The 19,794-nt window shown below is 32.3% G+C and overlaps 1 protein-coding gene and 2 non-coding genes across 3 annotated transcripts in view; all 3 read left to right on the top strand.

The window, feature by feature from the left end:
- Smp_155990 (putative guanine-nucleotide-exchange-factor) overlaps positions 1-17,369 on the top strand; it is a gene marked incomplete at both ends in the record, with an annotated part of 54,581 nt that extends 37,212 nt beyond the window's left edge. Inside the window, 8 exons of the mRNA XM_018790059.1 lie at positions 2,722-2,789; positions 4,403-4,579; positions 5,928-5,984; positions 7,087-7,520; positions 8,500-8,658; positions 11,792-12,047; positions 14,989-15,084; positions 17,202-17,369. Coding sequence (XP_018655440.1) covers positions 2,722-2,789; positions 4,403-4,579; positions 5,928-5,984; positions 7,087-7,520; positions 8,500-8,658; positions 11,792-12,047; positions 14,989-15,084; positions 17,202-17,369 — 1,415 coding nt within the window. The remainder of the gene's footprint in view (positions 1-2,721; positions 2,790-4,402; positions 4,580-5,927; positions 5,985-7,086; positions 7,521-8,499; positions 8,659-11,791; positions 12,048-14,988; positions 15,085-17,201) is intronic.
- Positions 7,879-7,950, top strand: Smp_tRNA_02188_Pseudo_TTG.1.1. The gene has a single exon. It is a non-coding gene (tRNA).
- On the top strand, positions 12,592-12,663 carry Smp_tRNA_02308_Pseudo_TTG.1.1. Its single transcript has one exon. It is a non-coding gene (tRNA).
- Positions 17,370-19,794: the final 2,425 nt, after the last annotated feature.

Raw genomic sequence — 19,794 nt, 5'->3', positions numbered from 1 at the left:
TACACCTTAACCAAATTGAAAAATAAAATCATTATATAGTAAACACCATATGATTGTTTGACATATGTACTTAACCATTACTAAACTAAATGTTCAATTCATATGATTGAGATTGTACCTTATTGTAAGACAAGTTTAATTTTTCAGTATTCTCAAACAATTGAGTACTTTACATTTTATACAAGATCATAAAAATAAAATTGATTATGATTATTTATATTAAGAACAAGATAGTTTTCCAAGTGTATAAACAATCAATTTGCATCAGAAGGGGATTTTGTGAAGATTTTAGTAATTTAATAGTTAAATTCATGAGTCAATTAAAAGTAGACCGCATCCAAAATCCCTCTCGCAAAATTCGAATCCAAGACCTATTGGACTCGGGTGTGGACGCCTAACATGTAGGCCACTGAGTTGACATCTAACGAAGTTAATGTCTAACTTCAACCAATCCACTACTTATGAGTCCCATACTAGAACGAAACGGCCGTCCAGTGCTTCCGGGTTTTCCATGGTGGTCTAGCTTCAATTGACTCATGATTTCAACTATATAATATTAAGAATAGTTCATTAACACAGTATTTATGCTCATCGTAGCTTCCTCCAGATTATTTCTTTCAAAAAGTCAGCTAAAACAGGTAACAACAAAGAATAATAATAATGAGTTTGACTGGATTTTTACACAAAATATAATTTCACTGTAATGTTGTATATTTCTTATAAATTTGTAAACGAGCAAAATATGAAATAGTAATATTATTTCATTTGGAGGTGTATTTGAATTTCTTTTCTTTTTCGATGGTAGGGACTGCCAAATTAATCAGTCTCCTTTAACACATTGAGGAAATTTCATACACATATTTTTTATTATCTTGAAGATTGGTACAGAATAATAAGAGTTCATTTTATTTCGTTAAATTCTCAACAGCTGCTCACATATCAAAACAAAGGTGTCTAGAGATGAATATGTGTATCATGACGTTGCGAAGAATCCGAAAGAGTTAATAATATCATAAAAAATTTTTGTGTCAAACAAAAAAATAAACTCTGAGAGTAAAAATTCCAGAACACTGAACTCACTTATTTACTTACTTATGCCTGTTACCCCCAATGGAGCATAGGACCCCGACCAGCGTTCTCCGATTCATTCTGTCCTTGGCCTTCCTTTCTAGTTCTATCCAACTTTTGTTCATTCTTCTCATATCTATCTGCATATCTCAAAGTAATGTGTTCTTTGGTCTTCCTCTTCTTCTTTGGCCTTCAGGATTCCATGTGAGGACTTGCCTTGTATCTCAGTTAGATGCTTCCCTCAATGTGTGTTCTATCCACTTCCAGCGTTTCTTCCTGATTTCTTCCTCCACTGGAATCTGGTTTATCTTCTCTCACAGAAGATTGTTGCTGATAGAGTCTGGTCAACGGATCCGAAGATTTTTTTGCGTAGACAACTGTTAATAAAAACTTGTCTCTTCTGGAACTAGTGATGACAAATCATAGAGTTAGCAAACATTAGATGATTGCATAATAAACTAATTAAAAGCAGAATAATGATGATAAACAAAGATTATAATTCGTACCAGTCAATTGGAATGGAAATTAAGAATTAAAGAAAAGTAGTAGTGATGTAATCAAAACTCAAGAAGAGTTGAACTAATCAATGATACATAAGAAGGATGTAATGTTACCAGGGCGAAGAAGGATTTATGGCCACATTTTTAGACGCACAGATATGGTTTTAGACTTTTGATCGCTATACCTTAGACAAATTTAAGAAGATTGGAATTTCATTGTTTGTTAATCACCTCGAAGGACTTCAGTGAATCTATTTGATGTCCTGTATCAAGGAGACATCTCAAATTGGCATATTTGAATCCTGAATAGATTCTCTCAATATTGTTATTAGGCAACAAGCATTTCTGACAGAAGTTGGTTAGCGATTTGCTCATAAATCTAGGATGTGTATTTCGTTCTTTATGACTCATCAACAGAATATTCCTAGATTCCAATGTAGATTATTACTGCTGGACTCAATAGTTCAGTAGATAATGAGTAGTACGTTTGAAGATCAAAGTACCGGTTTCTTGTCCCTATATGAACATCAACATTGAATGCAGATATATTAAATTGACTAGTCCCAAATAAGGCGAAACGTGCATACAGAATTCCGCATCTAACAAGCTAACTTTGCGAAAAATATAGATATGTTGTGGTAAATTTCATACTACTTTAACTAATGATAGTAAGTAAGAAAAAGATAATATGAATATTGCCGATTATTCTTCACATTTTTCCCTTATTTAAATAAAATCTTAATTGAGTTAAAATTCAGTTCACTTATGAAAGAAAGTTGAATAATTGAGTATCAGAATGTATTTGTAATCAATTTCAAGGCATCAAAGTAGAAACATCTATTGTATAACCTGGATGAAGAGAAGAGGATGAAACGTTGAAAATTTTATTTGGTTTTTTTGATAGCACACATTAGTATTATCTATTTCGTCCTTTGTAATGGTCATCTTGCCCTGGACAGAGTTGGATGGAGAATACTGGTGAGCGGCTTATGCTCCTCCACGAGGGGTAACAGGCGTAAGTTAGTAAGTAATGTTTATCACTGAATGGATATATATTCACACCTAACATATTTGAAAGTGCATTTGTTTTCAACAGAAATCTCGTCTTCTATATAATGTAATTCTTTTAATTTTCTCATTATTATAATTCCAGGTCTTCCACAAAACAAAGAGCTGTCATTGTCTGGTTCAACAGACGAAGGGACCGTACATCAAGAAATTGTAATTTCCTCAATCTTATGATTATTATTTCATTTTTTTCAAATTGAATCAATAAATACCAGGCGTTAATATGTGTGCTTTTCCTTAAGACATACACACTCTTTACTCATATAAAATGCTCCTTGTTCATCAATTGATGAAGCACTTGTATATTTCCCATAAGTTGGGTTGAATGTTTCAGAATTATCGACGAGACTATAATTTATGTACGACCTTTGAACGAATCTCAAGTGACCTTGAGAAATAGTAGACAATCAGGGAACAGCTAGTGTAGAGTAAAAATATATTATACAAAACCGAGAAATTAAACTGGATACACTTCTTTTACATAGTCCGAAAACTTGTCAAGGTTAGAAAGAGGTTCAAAGGTTTTAAAATTGTAATGCATAAGGTAGAGGGAGTCATCCATATAGCCCCATAATACCCAGTCTCTGGAGCTATGATAAGGTCAAAAAACTCTCTCGGCCTCGACCACATAGCTTCAATATTGTTTGTATGTACTTCGGTTGTGTAAGTTTGTCATTTTTATCACGTATATATCCCTACAACACTCATACATCTGAACAGCCGAAGCTTCAGTAACATCTGCGAATATTGCAGCCAATAATACTGGTGCATTTATTATACAGTTCACAGCAATTATTATAATTTGCAATGGTCTCAATCTGAATCGAGGGAAAAAAGTTCCTATTCAAGCAGACTTCTTCCTCTAACATATATTACATCGAAAGATAACATCATCAGGGTAGTCTGCGCAAGGTCTACAAGTCAATTGATTACCGCAATTAAAAATAAAGGAACTTCTTAGTATTCCTATTTATCGTAGCCGCTCATTTATCACGTTTTCCCCAAAATCCTGCGTGAAGGGATCGTACATGAGCATCAAGTACTGAAATAGACGCTGTAACCTTGAGACCCCTCAGACGATTCTGATTGGCCATTCCATAAATTATAGTCTCACCGAATTATCTTTAAGCTGTCAAGTTATTCTTGATAAAATTCAAAGATGAATCAAAGTATTCCCTGTAAATTAAGTACGGTTTTGATAAGTAGTATTAGTATTCTTTTAGTGTAAACGCCGAATGAATATGAAGAAAACAGTAATCAATTACTTTTTAATGCATAAAATAATTTGTTTACTAATTACTAAATTGTTATCGCACGAATTTAGTCAGATCTGCAGAGACCAGTTCTTTTTAAACTTTGGGCTTCAAATAATAAGAGCTCTATTAACTATAAGGAAAGATTGAATCAACTTATACATTAGTAAATATGCAACTATCAGAAATAATACTTATCCTTTGTTCGACAACTGACTATGGTAACATTTCTGTTTCATTAACTTTGTATCAGACTTTTATTCATATCATCAAGAAAATATCAAGGATATCTACATTAACTACGCCATTCACTTGATATACATACACATATCTAAGTTTTTCGTAATCTGAAAGGAATACGTTTGTCATTTCAATATCCTCATATGTTATCATCAATACATTCAAAGAGAATAAATATAGAATAAAATCAAATATTGTTGAATTTGACTACTATTAACCCCTTTTACAATTTCCATAAAGATATTAATTAAAGTAATTTACATTCTATTTCAGGATAACTATGATATCTCTTCAAATTTAAGTGATTATAATGATGATAAAAATGAAGAAGAGTTTCAACAAAAACAACGAACTAGTAATTTACGAGAAATTCAAGGTAGTAAAAGTGTTTCAGAAGGTCTTTGTCAAAAAACAAGTCGATTCGGTGTTGGAGCTCAAGGTGCATTCCGTGTCGCTTGGTCAGAAATGCCTGAAGTAAAAATCATAAATAATTAATAATTTATTCATATTGTATAAAATTGTTTATATTTTCTTTATAGCCTCTGCCAGGGAAGCCCTACTCACTGCCTTCCCGTGGCGGGGGTGCTATTTATGAAATTGAGAGGACGAAAAGCGAATGTCCGTCGCTTTAATCGGGTTGGTGGACACGGAGGATCCAACTAGGGGAGTTGGAAAACCCTGATTCTAAACCAATGGTGCACATGAACCCCAGTAACTGAGGGAACAAATGGCGCATGAATCAATCGTTGGTCGCCGACTACCATAGGACTGCATCTCCTTACGATGCTCCACTGCCTTGTGGATTAGACCTTTAGGTCGAAGGCTTGGGGTGTGGTTCCCTAAGAAAACCACCTGCTTCGGTCTAGTCACCCGGGCAATATCATAGCCCCCACACAATTAAATGAAATGACAATTTTTTGTGTGGCGCATATATATCTGGTGCCCCCTTGTACCAATATTTATGTGTTCAAATAAATAAATAAATTAATTTTTCTTTTGTGACAACCTTGGTTATTCTAATTATATTAACTGAATTCGTGGCATCTGTTGGACATTAAGAATAAGTGATTTCAAGAGAAAATTCGAGCTTATTTATAACCTTAAACAGTTTTTAAATATGATAATTCCAAGTGACGCTAATCCACCAGTCTATAAAACAGATTCCCAGTATGACCATCCATGTTATAATTAAATGTATATTCTGAAAATAAACACAGAATGAATGGAGGTTTACAGTCATGATCAGATTAATACAGATAGCAATTTTAAATGTAAACAACCAAAATGTGATTTTGGATTACTTGAACTGTTATAGTTCAATCGTTGGTTAAAGAGTACATTTTTCACATGGATTACAACAATGTGAGGCATCAGTTATGAATCAATAATTCACTGTAAGGAGACATTCTGATGATGTATGGACATTATATCCAAGATTATTTCCAGTTCTATTATAGAGTATTCATAATAACCTACAACTGGAGAAAAGAAAACGGAACCAGAGAAGACAGAACAAAACTACGATAGTTTCATTGCTATACATGTGTCAGGTTGTTTTATGATTTGCTGTTTGGGTAAACTATTACTAAAATCAGTAAAGTTTGCCAGGAGCGATGTAACTGTAGGGCATTTACAGGCATTGTTAAAAAACTACAGATCTGAGTGCTAAATTGGCAACAAAAAGTGTTTTGCTAAACGATTCATAAGGATACATTAATAACTGTCAACAACTGACATTTTCTCTGTTTTTTTTAAATGTTGGATTAGTATATTTATATTTATTTTTACTTCACTACAGGTTGTAGAAAGTAATTGTCTTCAGCGCCTAACAAGACATGAAATCCAATTACAAGAAGTAAGTTAATAATTTTTTTATGCCAATTTATTTTACATATTGTTTTCATTACGGATTGATATAAACTGAATTGTCGGAAACTATGAAGCTATGGTCAGATGTTCGTCTCTGCGTGGAATTTTCAAGCAATACCTACATGAGACTAGACACACTAATGAAACCATGACCCTCAGTCCATCATCTTGAATTGTTGAGTTGTAATACAATAGTTCTCATCTTTAAATATATTATATTTGTGATACAGAGCATCGAGTATCCAAAATATTAGTGATTTCGGTTATCCGATATTTAAAATTGATAAGATTTGGTGATCTCGATTGTCTAACATCATTAGGAAATTATCTCTTGTTCTAGGAACTACCGCTACAGTATATCTATTTGTCCAGATATTAGAAAATGTATTTTCAAACTTATTTCTATTATAGCAACTATCCTACACCCAATTTCGATTATGGTTAATTTTGGTTAAGCCCTTTTATTAACTTACTTAACAGACATTGTCATTTGGATAGTAGCAATTCGCATATATTTTGTAGTGTTACCATCACTAGAGCACACGACGGACTCTAGCCAAAACGTTGATTGCTTAAATATCATTTGATGACTCATCCTCCTCCACATATATGTATGCACTAAAATCCTATTATCAGCTTTTGCTTTTTCTTGCTTCGCTCTTATACAATTTGACTATAAATTTGCCTATGTAATTGCTCGCGCTTGCTCGCTGATACTTACTCATGTGTTTGTAGCTTTGTTACCTGCGTCATTTGATAATAAACTATAGTTGCAGCTTCCCTTTGCCTTCTGATTTCATGCACCGTTAAGATTTGTATTATAACGGTTATCGAGGTGAACGATTAGAAAAGCACTGCACTACACTATTTATAACACTGGGCATAAATTTTGTTAGTTAGTAGTTAGGATGTACCACACAAATGTTTTTCAAACCTATTCTTTTCCATTATGCTTGAGTACAAAACTTTCCATTCATAAAATCAAATATATTCATATAACGTTCATAAATTATAGAACTTTATTATTTAACTTAAGTTTATGATCAATAAACATTCATTACAAAGTCAGTTTTTTTCATACATTTCAGGCTATGTTTGAAGTGATTACCTCAGAAGCTTCATATTACCAAAGCTTAAATGTTTTAGTAAATCATTTCTATCATGCTCCTGAATTCGAATGTGAACCACTGCATTCATCAGTTCAGGGAAGTCAAATAATTAACAAAACAGGGAAAGACTGTTATTCACCACAAAATTATACTACAGGACAACAAGATGTAATAAATACAAATGATCAAGTATTAAGTGAGCCTAGTACACCATTAGTTAATACAGTACCGATTGGACCAACCTCCGCTTATTCTACTAATACTGTCATAAATAATAATACTGACTTTACAGACTTTTGTTCAGATTTAAACAATACAAATAATCAAACTACAACACGTCATCCTTTACTGAAGCCATTAGAAAAACATCATCTCTTTTCAAATGTACTACTTGTATGTTTAGCAAGTGAAATGTAAGCAGTCATTAAATATACAATTTATTTTTTACATACAGTGTTAGTAAACAAGCCAAGTAAGGACTATTTTTTGTTACCTTATTTACCTGAATCATAGAGCTTTTTGTGAAATACACTGTCAAGTGTTTGTCAATGATAAGTAACTGTTCTTTACTGTTTGGCTAATATTATTTACAAACAATAAAGATACTTACCCATTCTCTTAACTTTTTATCATCATGTTTCGATTGCTCAAATAGTTTGTTAACCAGTATACAAATATTCTAATATTTTCTTCGTGAAGTAAACTGTTTAAGATACTCACTTACTATTGTTTGTTCGAATATTCCCATTGATGTTCAGGACTGGCTATCAGGACTCAGTAGCTGAGTGGATAACGCGATGGCGTTTGAAGTGAAAGGTACTGTGTTCGAGTCCCAGTGGATTGATTTGTAAATACTGTTGTGAATCATACTGATATCGTCCGTCATTAAAAAAATAATTCATTTTAACCACGAAATCCTTCAGCATTAGGTAGTATTAGGTAGAATTTATATTCCAGTTTGTAAATTCAGTAGTATTGACAAATCACTGGGTTGTATCCCATTCGGAGCCACAGATGGTCATCACTGGACGGTTTCAAGCTAAGGATAACTAACAGCCTAACACTGGCTAGTTTAATCTGAACTATCCACCGGTATTGGTTTGTGATGAAACTTTTACCCAGAACAAATTATTTTAGTCCTTTGAGGAGAAATGTACCACAGCAGTTGTAAATCGATTGTTGTACTACGTTTAAATCCTTTACTATCTGCTTGAAATAAATGAAGTCGGTAAACTGAAGAAAGATAAATGTAATGATTTTAAATGAAATTTCCTGGTCTACGATTTACACTTTAAACAATGATTACCAATAAATTACTAATTTTTAATAGTAAGCTATCATCCATGTACGGCATGAAGAAAATACATTTTCTATTCATATTTAAATTACTAGGTTTCTACGGGATCTTGAAGCAAGATGGGAATCTCGAATGCCAATCTTGAATGAAGTTTGTGACTTAATAGTGAAACATGCTGGTGGTGTAAATTTTGAACCATATATTACTTATTTAAGAAATCAAACGTATCAAATGGCAACACTTCGAAATCTATGGTAAATTATGATTTTTGTTTTTTGTTCGAAATTATTGAGCATTATGTTTAAGAATAGGTTTGTAAAAAGAACAGTTTAGCATACATTTTTTTTGGAGAAAATGCACGTTACTAGATATGTCTTTATTCTACGATGAATATTTAGATATTCATTACTGTATGCTTTCAGCAAACGATTTCCAGGTTGAAATAACAAAATATTGTCATAAGTTTGTTTTCTCACTAACCATTTTAAGTGCAGGGATTTCAAATATAAATTTAAACAGAGCTTTACAACAGTGGTTATCTACTATCTAGTTCTAACTGTAAAGGTTTTCGAACAATTCAACCCTTATAACGTGTCTCACTGAATAATATATTTGGGATATATGTTAGTATAGACAATATGCATTCACGTACAGAGTTATAAATCTCGATTTCATCATGTCACATTCTTTCAAAAGTAAAAACATTTCGACTAATACAGTATCTTCGTTTGAAAAGCCACCTAAGTTTACCTCTAACCTGTGAATCTACAAGTTCAACAGCTGTTGTATAGCTAGCTGTGCGGGACATACTACCTGGCACCTTAACCAACATATGTGTGAACATCCCGCAGCTCATTCTGGAAATGGTAAGACAAAGACAGCATGCAGCTCTGTCTTCGTACACCTGGTTAACAGTAGTCTTATAGTGGACGAAACCAAATAATTTTGAGTGGCTCATTGTATATCTTTTATCGTTTGCCATTAGCGTTAAATCCTGTCTCCTTCACATAACGGAGGCCATAGGAGTTCGAACCTGTAACCCTAGTTTATGCGTTCGATCCAATACGTTCCTTGGCCAAATAAGACACAATGAACGATTCGCTGTTTTTTTCCATGTTCTGTTTATATTCGTCACTCCTCATTATCTGATCATTTCGAAATTTTTACTACGTAATTTTAAGCGTTTAGGTTAAAAGGTATATTTAGCTTCCCAAATATTTCGCTATATTCACATAATTGGAAAGTGTATAGTTCAGGACCCGAATATAAATTAATTTACTTATATACTATTCATATATGAATGTTTTGAGATTATCCAGTTAACAATATGTAAATTCAAAAGTAACATGAATGAAATATCCTCTATTATTTTACATATAATATAACCAGAGATGATAAACTTTAGTGGCCCAAAATCTGACTACATTTGGATCGTTTCTGATTGCTATTGTGACATACATGTCGCCGATCCTCGTAGATAATCATCGACTTAATTCGCGTTAGTGAATAATGGAATTAAATAAGTCAAAAATGAGAATGGATTTTTGAATGGATATATTTTGTACAGTCATTAATTTGAACAGATAGACAGAGGGACAAAGTGAAGAGAAAAGAAACGACAAGAAATGGAGTTGGCGTGTGAGCCAACTCGATTTAACTGAGTGTGAATAGATATTATTAGTCAGACAAACATGTGATGAGCAAGATTAGAAAAACACACAAATACGTTTACCTAAAAACAGTCAGGGTTGACAAAATAATTAGTAAGGTCGAAATGTAGCTTGAGAAGAACAGATAAGTTGGCTGTCCAGAAGCTAAAAGAAGTTATGTGGGCTTAACATAGCAACCTACACTACGAAATACCAGTGAAAGGTTAATTGAATTAATATTTCAGGCTATTTTGTTCGTAAGAATTCGTTGAATAAACTAAATTACAGTATTCAGATTTTTCAACCATACGTTTTTTAAACAAAAATTAGACGAAACCTATATTCTATGTGTTAGAGTGAACGAGGAGACAGGTGAGGACAATCGAACGTATTAGAACACAAAATTACACGACACCTTATTAAAATCTGAGAACCATACAGTAAATACTTAATCAGCAAAATGTCAATTATCTCAAAATTGACTGTTCCTTTTGCAAATGTCAATCAGTCATCTCAGACTTCACTGTTTTTTCATTTTCTCGGCGATCATTTACTGTTCTTGTTCTCTTTCCATCGATTTTCTTAACCTTCTGCTGCAAGGTATTTCTTTCTCGATTGATGACACATACTACTTATATCTATTGACATCAGTAGCACACACCACAGTATGAGTTAACTCAGGGATTTTCTGGTGTATATGAGATCCAAAAAATATTCAAAATAGCTTTCAAGTATTATGGGTTATTACAATGAATAACTGAAATTAGTATCCGACTAAAACAAAATGCATGTATATTCGATGAAACAAGTGACGATGTTTAAGTTTAAAAAGAGGTTTTTCTTACGCTAAACTACATCACTTCAACTCAACGATTCAAGTACTCTATGTGTCACATGCTACATATAATCTGCTCAACATATTTGAAGTTGATAGGGTCATTTTTTTATTTTTGTGCAAAAGTATGGTTGCTCAATCTCGTGGATTGGTTGAAGTTAGACATTTACACCGTTGGAGGCCGGCTCAGTGGTCTAGCGGTTAAGTGCTCGCACGCGAGACTGATAGGTCCTGGGTTCGAATCTCGCTAGGCGGGATCGTGGATGCGCACTGCTAAGGAGTCCCACAATAGGACTTCCGTCTGTCTAGTGCTTCCAGGTTTTCCGTGGTTGTCTAAATTCAATGGATTCATGATCTCAACTATGTAAAATTACTAAAATCTCCACAAAACCTCCTTCTGACAAAAGTATATACATCAAGTAAATAACTAATTACATGAAATCTAATGTTTGTTTAAAAATACTCGTCTCTTTTTTGTTGTTGATCAGTCTTTTCTTCTACCCTGCACATGTAAACGAACAAGAAAATAGTCTTTCATGAATATATGATAAGCAGTGATTTTAAGACTAAATTATGAGTTTGAAGCGAATTTGGAAATAGTTTTATATTATGTAAGTATATAAGAAGTCATCACAGATTATATTAGAAATACATTGACTATTGTAATAACTTCTAACTGATTTCGGTCACTTCAAAAATGATAATTTTTTAACACTAATAAATGATTTATTCCATTCATCGCTTATTTGATTCCACGTCATATTATATGAAACTAGGTAAATAAAGACTGTAATCATTTTTGTAATCCCTCCCTTACTGTGATTGTTCTTGTGCTGGTTTCGATTCAAAAACAGTCTTTGTTTACTGAAACTTTTCAATTTTCTATTGATTTCTCTGTTTTAGTCGACGGGATAGTTTTCGTTCAGCATTAGATAATTTACATGCTCATCCGAGAAGTGGAAAAAATATGATCAATTCATTTTTAGCACTTCCAATGCAAAGGTTAACACGTTTAAAATTATTAGTTGAAGTCATACGTCGATTACAAGATGCAGTTGTTCGGGATTCCAAAGATAAAACACTTGAAAAACGTCCTTTTCGTGTACCAAGTGATAGAGAACGAGAAAATGTACAACTTGCACTTCGTGAATTGAATCGAGTGAGTTCAATGTTTAATTTGATCCGAAATTATTTTTCATAAGCATATTATTTATCAGCTTATTCATGATGTAAAAACGTTAATTATAAACTTGTTAAAATACAAGTGTTACTCAAGTGTTCGTCAAGTAAAGATTTCAACAAGAACTATAATTTATCCACATATAGTAAATGATCATTTAATTCAGCGTCCATTTTAGCTGTGTGTGTGTGTAAGATTCAATGTGCATAGAATTGCACTCATAATGAATGTTACTGTAAAGCATAACCTTCCTTATATTATATTCATACTTTGCTTAAAGGATTATGGGTGACATTCAGTTCGTAAAATATATAGTAACTTTTTAGTTAAATTCTCTAAGATAGTACCCATCTTTGCTTACAATGCTTGTGAGATAAAGCTATATCTAGTCAATATACACAGTAGGCACATATGCTGATAAGAGACTGACCAGTTGCAGTCCTAAACATCAATGGGAAGATTCAAACAAACAATATCAAGTGAATGTAAACTTCACCCCATTGCACAAGCAAGTGGCTATCAGGATTCGGTAGCTGAGTGGATAACGCGATGGCGTTTGAAGCGAAAGTTACTGGGTTCGAGTCCCAGAGTGAACATCAACTCTGAGATGCAGTTACATCCAGCTGACGAGTTACAAATAGGACGAAACGTGCGTCTTGGATTCCACCGCTAGCCACTATCCATCTTTGCTAACATGGTATTGTTCAAATATCATCACTGAAAGTATAAGACGAACTAACTATTGAATTAAGTTATCTTATTATGTTGCTTTGATCTAGTCTATAAATTTGACACTCATTTATACACATGTATAGAAATCTGTATATGTATATATGATAGTATTATAAACACAAATATTGACAACGTGCATCCATACACCTATGTATTTTGTAGTCTAGGTTTCGTACTAATGTTCTTCGCCTTAAATAAAAAAATCTATGCACATTTGACCATTAGATACATTACCCCTTTCTTATTGTTCAATTTAATATATATAACCTATTTTGTAAGGAGATAGAAACAACTCCATGGCCGTTGACTGCATCATACAAAGATCAAATACACAAAACACTCAAATTTAACATTTAAGTTTGGAAGAGGTTTGTGTAATTTCTAAGGTCAATAATTGCCACAACCTTCATAATTATGATACACACAATATGTTCTTAAGGGACACTTGGAAATTTCAGCAAATTGGGAATTTTAACTGCTTATAATTTTCAGTATAAGTTTGTGAAGATTGTTGGGTTTTAATTGAAATCATGAACTGACCAATGTTAAACTACCATTGAAAACCTGGATGCATTGGATGACAGTTTTGTTCTTATATGGAACTCCTCAGCAGTTCACATCCAGACCTTGCTGTTATGAAGTTAAATATTAATATATTTGCACCATAATGTTTTTATATTCATGTAGTTATTTCATTGTAATATTGCCAAAATGAAACTTACTTATTTGTTGAACTCCAAATAAAGATATTAATTATCTAGTCTTCATTGGTATTGAGTATGCAATCAGAAATATTTTGTTATCAAACTTAAAATAAACAAATTTAGCTTTTGTTACGAGAAAGCTACGTTACATAATGCTAGAATTTTTTTTGCTAAAGACCCATACTGCTTATAAAATTTCCATTATATGAATAACTGCAGAATGACTTATAATAAAGTGTATCATGTAAAGACAACAGACAAAATAAGTTTAATATGATCAATTATCAGATCAATGATCAAGTCTAAGGGGAAATATGAAAATTGTTGATTAACTTTTCAAAACAGATACTGTTTATCTAGATATCAAAATTTCCCCTATCATTGATGTAACCAAAATAGTTAAAATTCGAAGAGTTTGGTTTTTCCACAAATTTAGATTTTTAAGTAAACAAAGAGAAAGGAACGTGACTAAACTTCATCTTGAAATGGGTCTTTACAGAGCATTTATTGTAACAAACCACCAGGATAATCTAAACATGGAATGAAATTCAGATTTTTAGTATGATATCAATGACTCTTGTGCATAGAAGAACATAAGTGGGAAAGGAAGAGTAAATGGTATGAAAATTTGCTTGTAAGTAACTATGTGCATGCACACAAGATCAAGTTACATAATAAAAGAGCAAATAAAACCTTCGTTTGAAATAAAAATGTGTACAGTATTGACCAACCTAGAAGGACAAGATTAGGTGATGGGATCAAAGAACGAAGAACCCGCAAAAACTGCAGTGAATATTCAAGTAGGATGACTATAAAGAGTTATAGAAATGAAAATATTGACACTTTTCAGCAACTACCAAATACCTGTCGACAGAAACAAAGAATTAAAAAGTCTGATTAAATGACGAACAACAAAACAAATACATCAAAATAGAAGAATGACTAGACCAGAAAACATATGACCTCATTTTAGCAAGGTTTCAACGTCAAGCCGAAATGCAGAGAATTCTCAACCATTAAAAAATGACTGAAAATAATGTAACTAATATTTTGTAATGTTGAAATTCCTTATTTAATTATCTGGTGTTATAGTGTGATAGACACTATAAACAGGATTGTTTGTAAGTAGTATTTAGCGGAGCGTTGCGTCAAAGTTGAGACAATTGTCAGACGGAGTGAATTGTTTAAGTATGTAGAAAGCACGGGGTTAACAGAACACTTGGAGGCCAGACTATAAGGCAATTCAGGTGGCCGAACACACCGTAAAATGCAAAAGGACGATTGAAGGCTATATTTATTTATGTAAATACTTGATAACTCTTCGCAATTCATACACATTTCTCCTGCCTATTACTTTGTTCTATACCCGCAATTTTGGTGTCAATATTCACCAGATAAGTTTAAAGTTTCGTTTTTTTAATATTATATGACTACTGAAAGCGTTTTTAGTAGATAAAGTAATTGTTCTAAACCTTTCTGAATAGCTTCTAACCGCAAGCGAGACTGAAAAAGAACTTATGGACAGAAAATCTCGACTCCTTACACTATCCTCTTCTCTTGAATTTCCAGACAATGTTAAGGTAAGAATAAAATATCTCACACAATTTGTTCGTGTCTCCTTTTTGTGCTTTTGTTTTTGTGCGGAACAATACATTTCTGTCTTGATTGATATGGGATGGATGGGACATCCTGAATTATGTTTTCCACTTGAAACCATTGATATTGTAAAGATCGCTTATAGGTGTCGCTTCAGATGGATAAAGTAAATGTATTTGAACAGAATACACACTGAGTATTTATAACACTGAGTTCAAATAAGCCAAAAGTTAAATAAATTCCAAAAAGTATTCAGAAACGTAGAACGAACATGACTTTCGCTTGCAAGAATTCAAACGAAAAACAAAAAATGTAAAAGTAGTAAACATTAACTTGGATTATACTATACAGTGGATTGTGTTGGATATCCCTTAGCTAAATAACTTTCAGACGTTCAATCAAGTAATCGTGAAGTACCAATATGATCTAAATTACCCATAAATATTATGGCTTTGTAGCATATAATAATTACCGCACTAATTCTAAATACGAACCATTGTGTCTGTAAAAAATGTTTAGCTCAAGTTATTACGACTTTAGTAGTAGAGTTATAAAAAAGCAGTGTCAGTGGTTTTTGATGGCACTGGTTCATGAATATACCTCTTAGTTAGGCTCAGACATAATACGTAACCACCTTAGTACGACTTGTATAGTATTTTCACTAAGTACAACCATTAAAAAAAACAAAAACTATATTAAAAAACTGGCACTAAATTCCTCCAGATTGATCCACGTCTTTCAAGTCTTCAACGTACCATACTATATTGTGTTTTTCACTATTATAAAAAATATTCCATGCTTCATGTTATTGATCATCAAGTATTAGGTTAAAACCTTGGCATTCTACTGGTTTTTACTAAAATAGGACAAGAAAATCCATGTTTTGGATTACATATCGTATTAAAGTCAAAATTCTACGTATTGACCTTCAAATGGAATGAGATAATCTTCCATATTGTCAAATATGACAGAATTAAAATTAATCATTAAGAGAAGTGTTCATTTGTTTGTGTTATATCGATTGACTGCATGCCCTGTTCAGTATATGAAGTGATAATACCGCCAATGAGTGAGGAGTGAATTTATTGATCGCCCAATGATACAAAAAATTGTATGAGCAGTCTTGAGTACTTATCAGTCCTGCTTTCTGCCTAGCCCACCCAGTTAAGTCTAGAACACCAATAACAGCCTCTGCGATATCATTCATTATTCTCAAACATATTGGGTTTATATACCAAACAAACTGACCACATCGTACCATGAAATAAAAAATAACATTTGTACAAGATTTAGCCAAATGTGGCTGTGAATAGGGGGAAAAGTAATCAATAGACTGGGGATAACTCATGAATGGTAAATCGTATAATAATAATCTATGGGTCAAAATAAAGCTTACGATAAGAGGAACACGAATACGAATAGTTAAGTTACTTAGCAATTATGCAATAGGAAATGTACTTATCATATTGGTCCATAAATAGTCCTCAGAGTTACCATTCATAATTCTCCACTGGATATAACAGTTTGACGTATACAAATCGTCAAAAGCTTTCAGTGCTGAATTATTTTAATCTTCAATTCATTATATTCTTTATCGTAGTTGTTGTTTACATTACGTAATTTAAAAAGTATAAAAAACTCGAGTAACTATCTGGAAATCTTTTTCTAGTTATTTCTAGCTTAAATAACTAAGAACAACAAGTGAAAGGCTTTGTTCAATTAAATGAAGAGAAGAGACCTAATGGGCATGGTTGGTTAATTCAATCCAACTAAATGTTACCGTAAATGATCTAATCATATATTTATCCTCATAGCATCAAATCAGTGATTTTAGTCAATCAGTGCTTAGTGTTTTCAAATGTTATTCAATCATTAGCAGTGATAACTACCTATCTATCAAAGCTTACGTTATACAATATCCTACATCATTTGATGTCCTAGTATCCTGTGTTTAATGCACTAATTTTTTCTCTTAAGGAAAGAAGGAAACATTAATCCATTTCACTAATCCAGTTTTTTTTAAATTAAATATTCAGATTATATATTCATTGTTAAGAATCTTTTCTTTTTCTATTCTTAACCATATTTTATAACAAATTAGAGAATAGCAATTAGTGATAAACGTCTTATTAAAGAAGGTGAACTTCGTGAATGTTTAACAGATAATGGACGTATGTCAGTATTTCAAAAATTGACTATTCGTAAACCGAATACATTCTACCTAATATTATTTAATGATATGTTACTAGTAACAAAAAAGAAAAAGTGAGTGCTGGTAATTTGTTTTCAAATCAATTATTTTAATGTTATGTAATATTCTATGTTAAAACAAGTTTCATTGTCATGGTGTAGTGCCGTGCTTTGTTAATCGTTCACCTTGATAACCGTTATAATACCAAAATCTGAGAGCAAAGAGAAGCGGCAACTACAGTTTATTATCAAATGAAGCAGAACAGAAATGTACAAACACATAAGCGAATATCAGAAAGCAACGAGCAGAAAGCGCAAGCAATTACATAGGCAATTTATAGTCAAATTTAATGAGGGCACAGAAAAACAAAAGCTGATAATAAGATTTGCGTGCATACATATATAGGTAGTCATCGAATGATACTTAAGCAATCAACATTTTGGCCAAAGTGCCATATGCTCTAGTGGTCATAACAGTACAAAGAATATGCAAATTGTTATTATCTAAATGACGATGTCTGTTAAGTAAGTTAATAATAAAAAGTCTTAACCAAAATTAACCATGATCAAAATTGATTGTAGGATGGTTGCTCTAATGGTACTAATTGAATTCATGATATATATTTAATAATCCTATTCTTACCAAATTATTTCACAATATAGTTTATCAACATTTATATATTAGTAAGATACATAGGAACAGATTAGGTTAAAGAGTACTATTTCAAATAGTCGAACTATTTTTACACCTATGTTGGTATAATTCCTCAACAGGCAAAGGTATAGATACATAAAGAAAAAGTCATTTTATTCTATGATTGTTGGCCTAATTATGTAAATTTGTTTACGTCAAACATGTGAAAGTACAAGCCATTCTCAATATTAATAAATGGAAAATAGTCTTAACATAGTGGTACAGTAAATAGACCGCTGTTGTATGATTCTAACAAGCTCTTAGCCATATACGATTTTAAATAAGTATATTGTTTTGTAGTGACCAGTAAGGTACTATTTATGAAAAAAGACTGTCTTTAATGATCAAGAAATCTCCATCAAATTATATATTTTTATATAACTTACTCTTAATGGTTAAGTTGGATAGGACTGGTCGTATATTAGTGCCTGAGAAAATCTAGCTTTTTAATCAAATCCAGTTTGTTGTATGTACCTACTGAACTATATAAAAACTTATATTGTGCTAAGTTACAAGAAAAATGAATTAGTAGGGCTATCATTTCGAATGAACTCAGGTTATTGATAGTACTTTTCTAGTGATCATAAACCTTAAATTATTTAAGAATCATTCAATACTAAACCATATGTCAAACCCAGTAGCTTGACACAGCTTATGATAATGATCTGAATGGGTGAAAAGACACAATTTATTCCGTAATATCCGGTTTCTATTTTATGGAAATTTTATTTTAATATTGTTGACAAGACAGAATAATTTTTATTATGTCTGATAGTAATACAGTCATATTATGTAAGAGTTATATTGTAGTGAACAAGAACACGAGTGGGGACAATCGAATGCATTTTAGCACAAAATTACAGAATATCTCATTAAAATATGAGAACTATATAGTGAACAGTTAATTTGCAAAATAACAATCACTTGTCTTAATCTTGACTGTTCCTTCTGCAAATATCCGTCCATAGTCTCCGATTATAATTGTTCATTCATTTTCGTACCAATTGCGTGCCGTTCCCGTTCTATCCTTATCGATCTTCTACTGAAATGCATTCAATGCCCGACCATCACCATATACTATTTATGTGGATATCAGTAACCCACACCACAATATTATTTGGAAAGTATTCAAAATATCTGTTTAATATAGGACACTAAAAATTGCAATATTTTCTTAGCAAACGATTAGGGAAATAGACGGCGCTGAAACATAAAACTAGTATAGCAGAGTGAAAACAACTATTCTACTACATGATATAAATTACATTTTACAACAAATGTAGTAATCAATCATTAAAAAGTTGCAGTTATTTGACAAGCACCTATACACCAAATATGATGAATAATACAAATCTCTCATGTTAGTAATATGGTTATTTCTCAATAAACTGTCTGAAAACATAAAAAGCGGAATAAGCAGCTGTACATGTACTGAAAACGAACTTATAACAGCCGGTAAACAACGCTACTCATATATACTTAGGGATATCACAAAAGGTGATCATGAGTTTAACTTCAGGTTTAAAGATGACGGCTCGATATTTAGACATTGATACGTAAATCAATCGGTCTTGGCTAAACAGTTCGATGCCCAAAGAGATGATGCTTGCACGCTGTTGATGAGTAACATACTAGGACGAGATAATTGTTCAGTGTTTTCTTATTTTTCACTGTTCTTTCACCAATTACCATTAGTTATGAAATAATTTTGCTAAAATTTACGTTATGCAATATCTTATCTTTTCCAGTTTGAATGTTTTTGCATCTTTTAACATTAATTTGTTTATTGCAAGTTGTTTATACTTTTTTT

Source organism: Schistosoma mansoni, chromosome W, assembly GCF_000237925.1.
Source record: "Schistosoma mansoni strain Puerto Rico chromosome W, complete genome".
In the NCBI taxonomy this organism is placed as follows: Eukaryota; Metazoa; Platyhelminthes; class Trematoda; order Strigeidida; family Schistosomatidae; genus Schistosoma; species Schistosoma mansoni.
The sequence above is the reverse complement of the archived record's forward strand: the minus strand, read 5'-3'. Positions and strand labels throughout refer to the sequence as shown.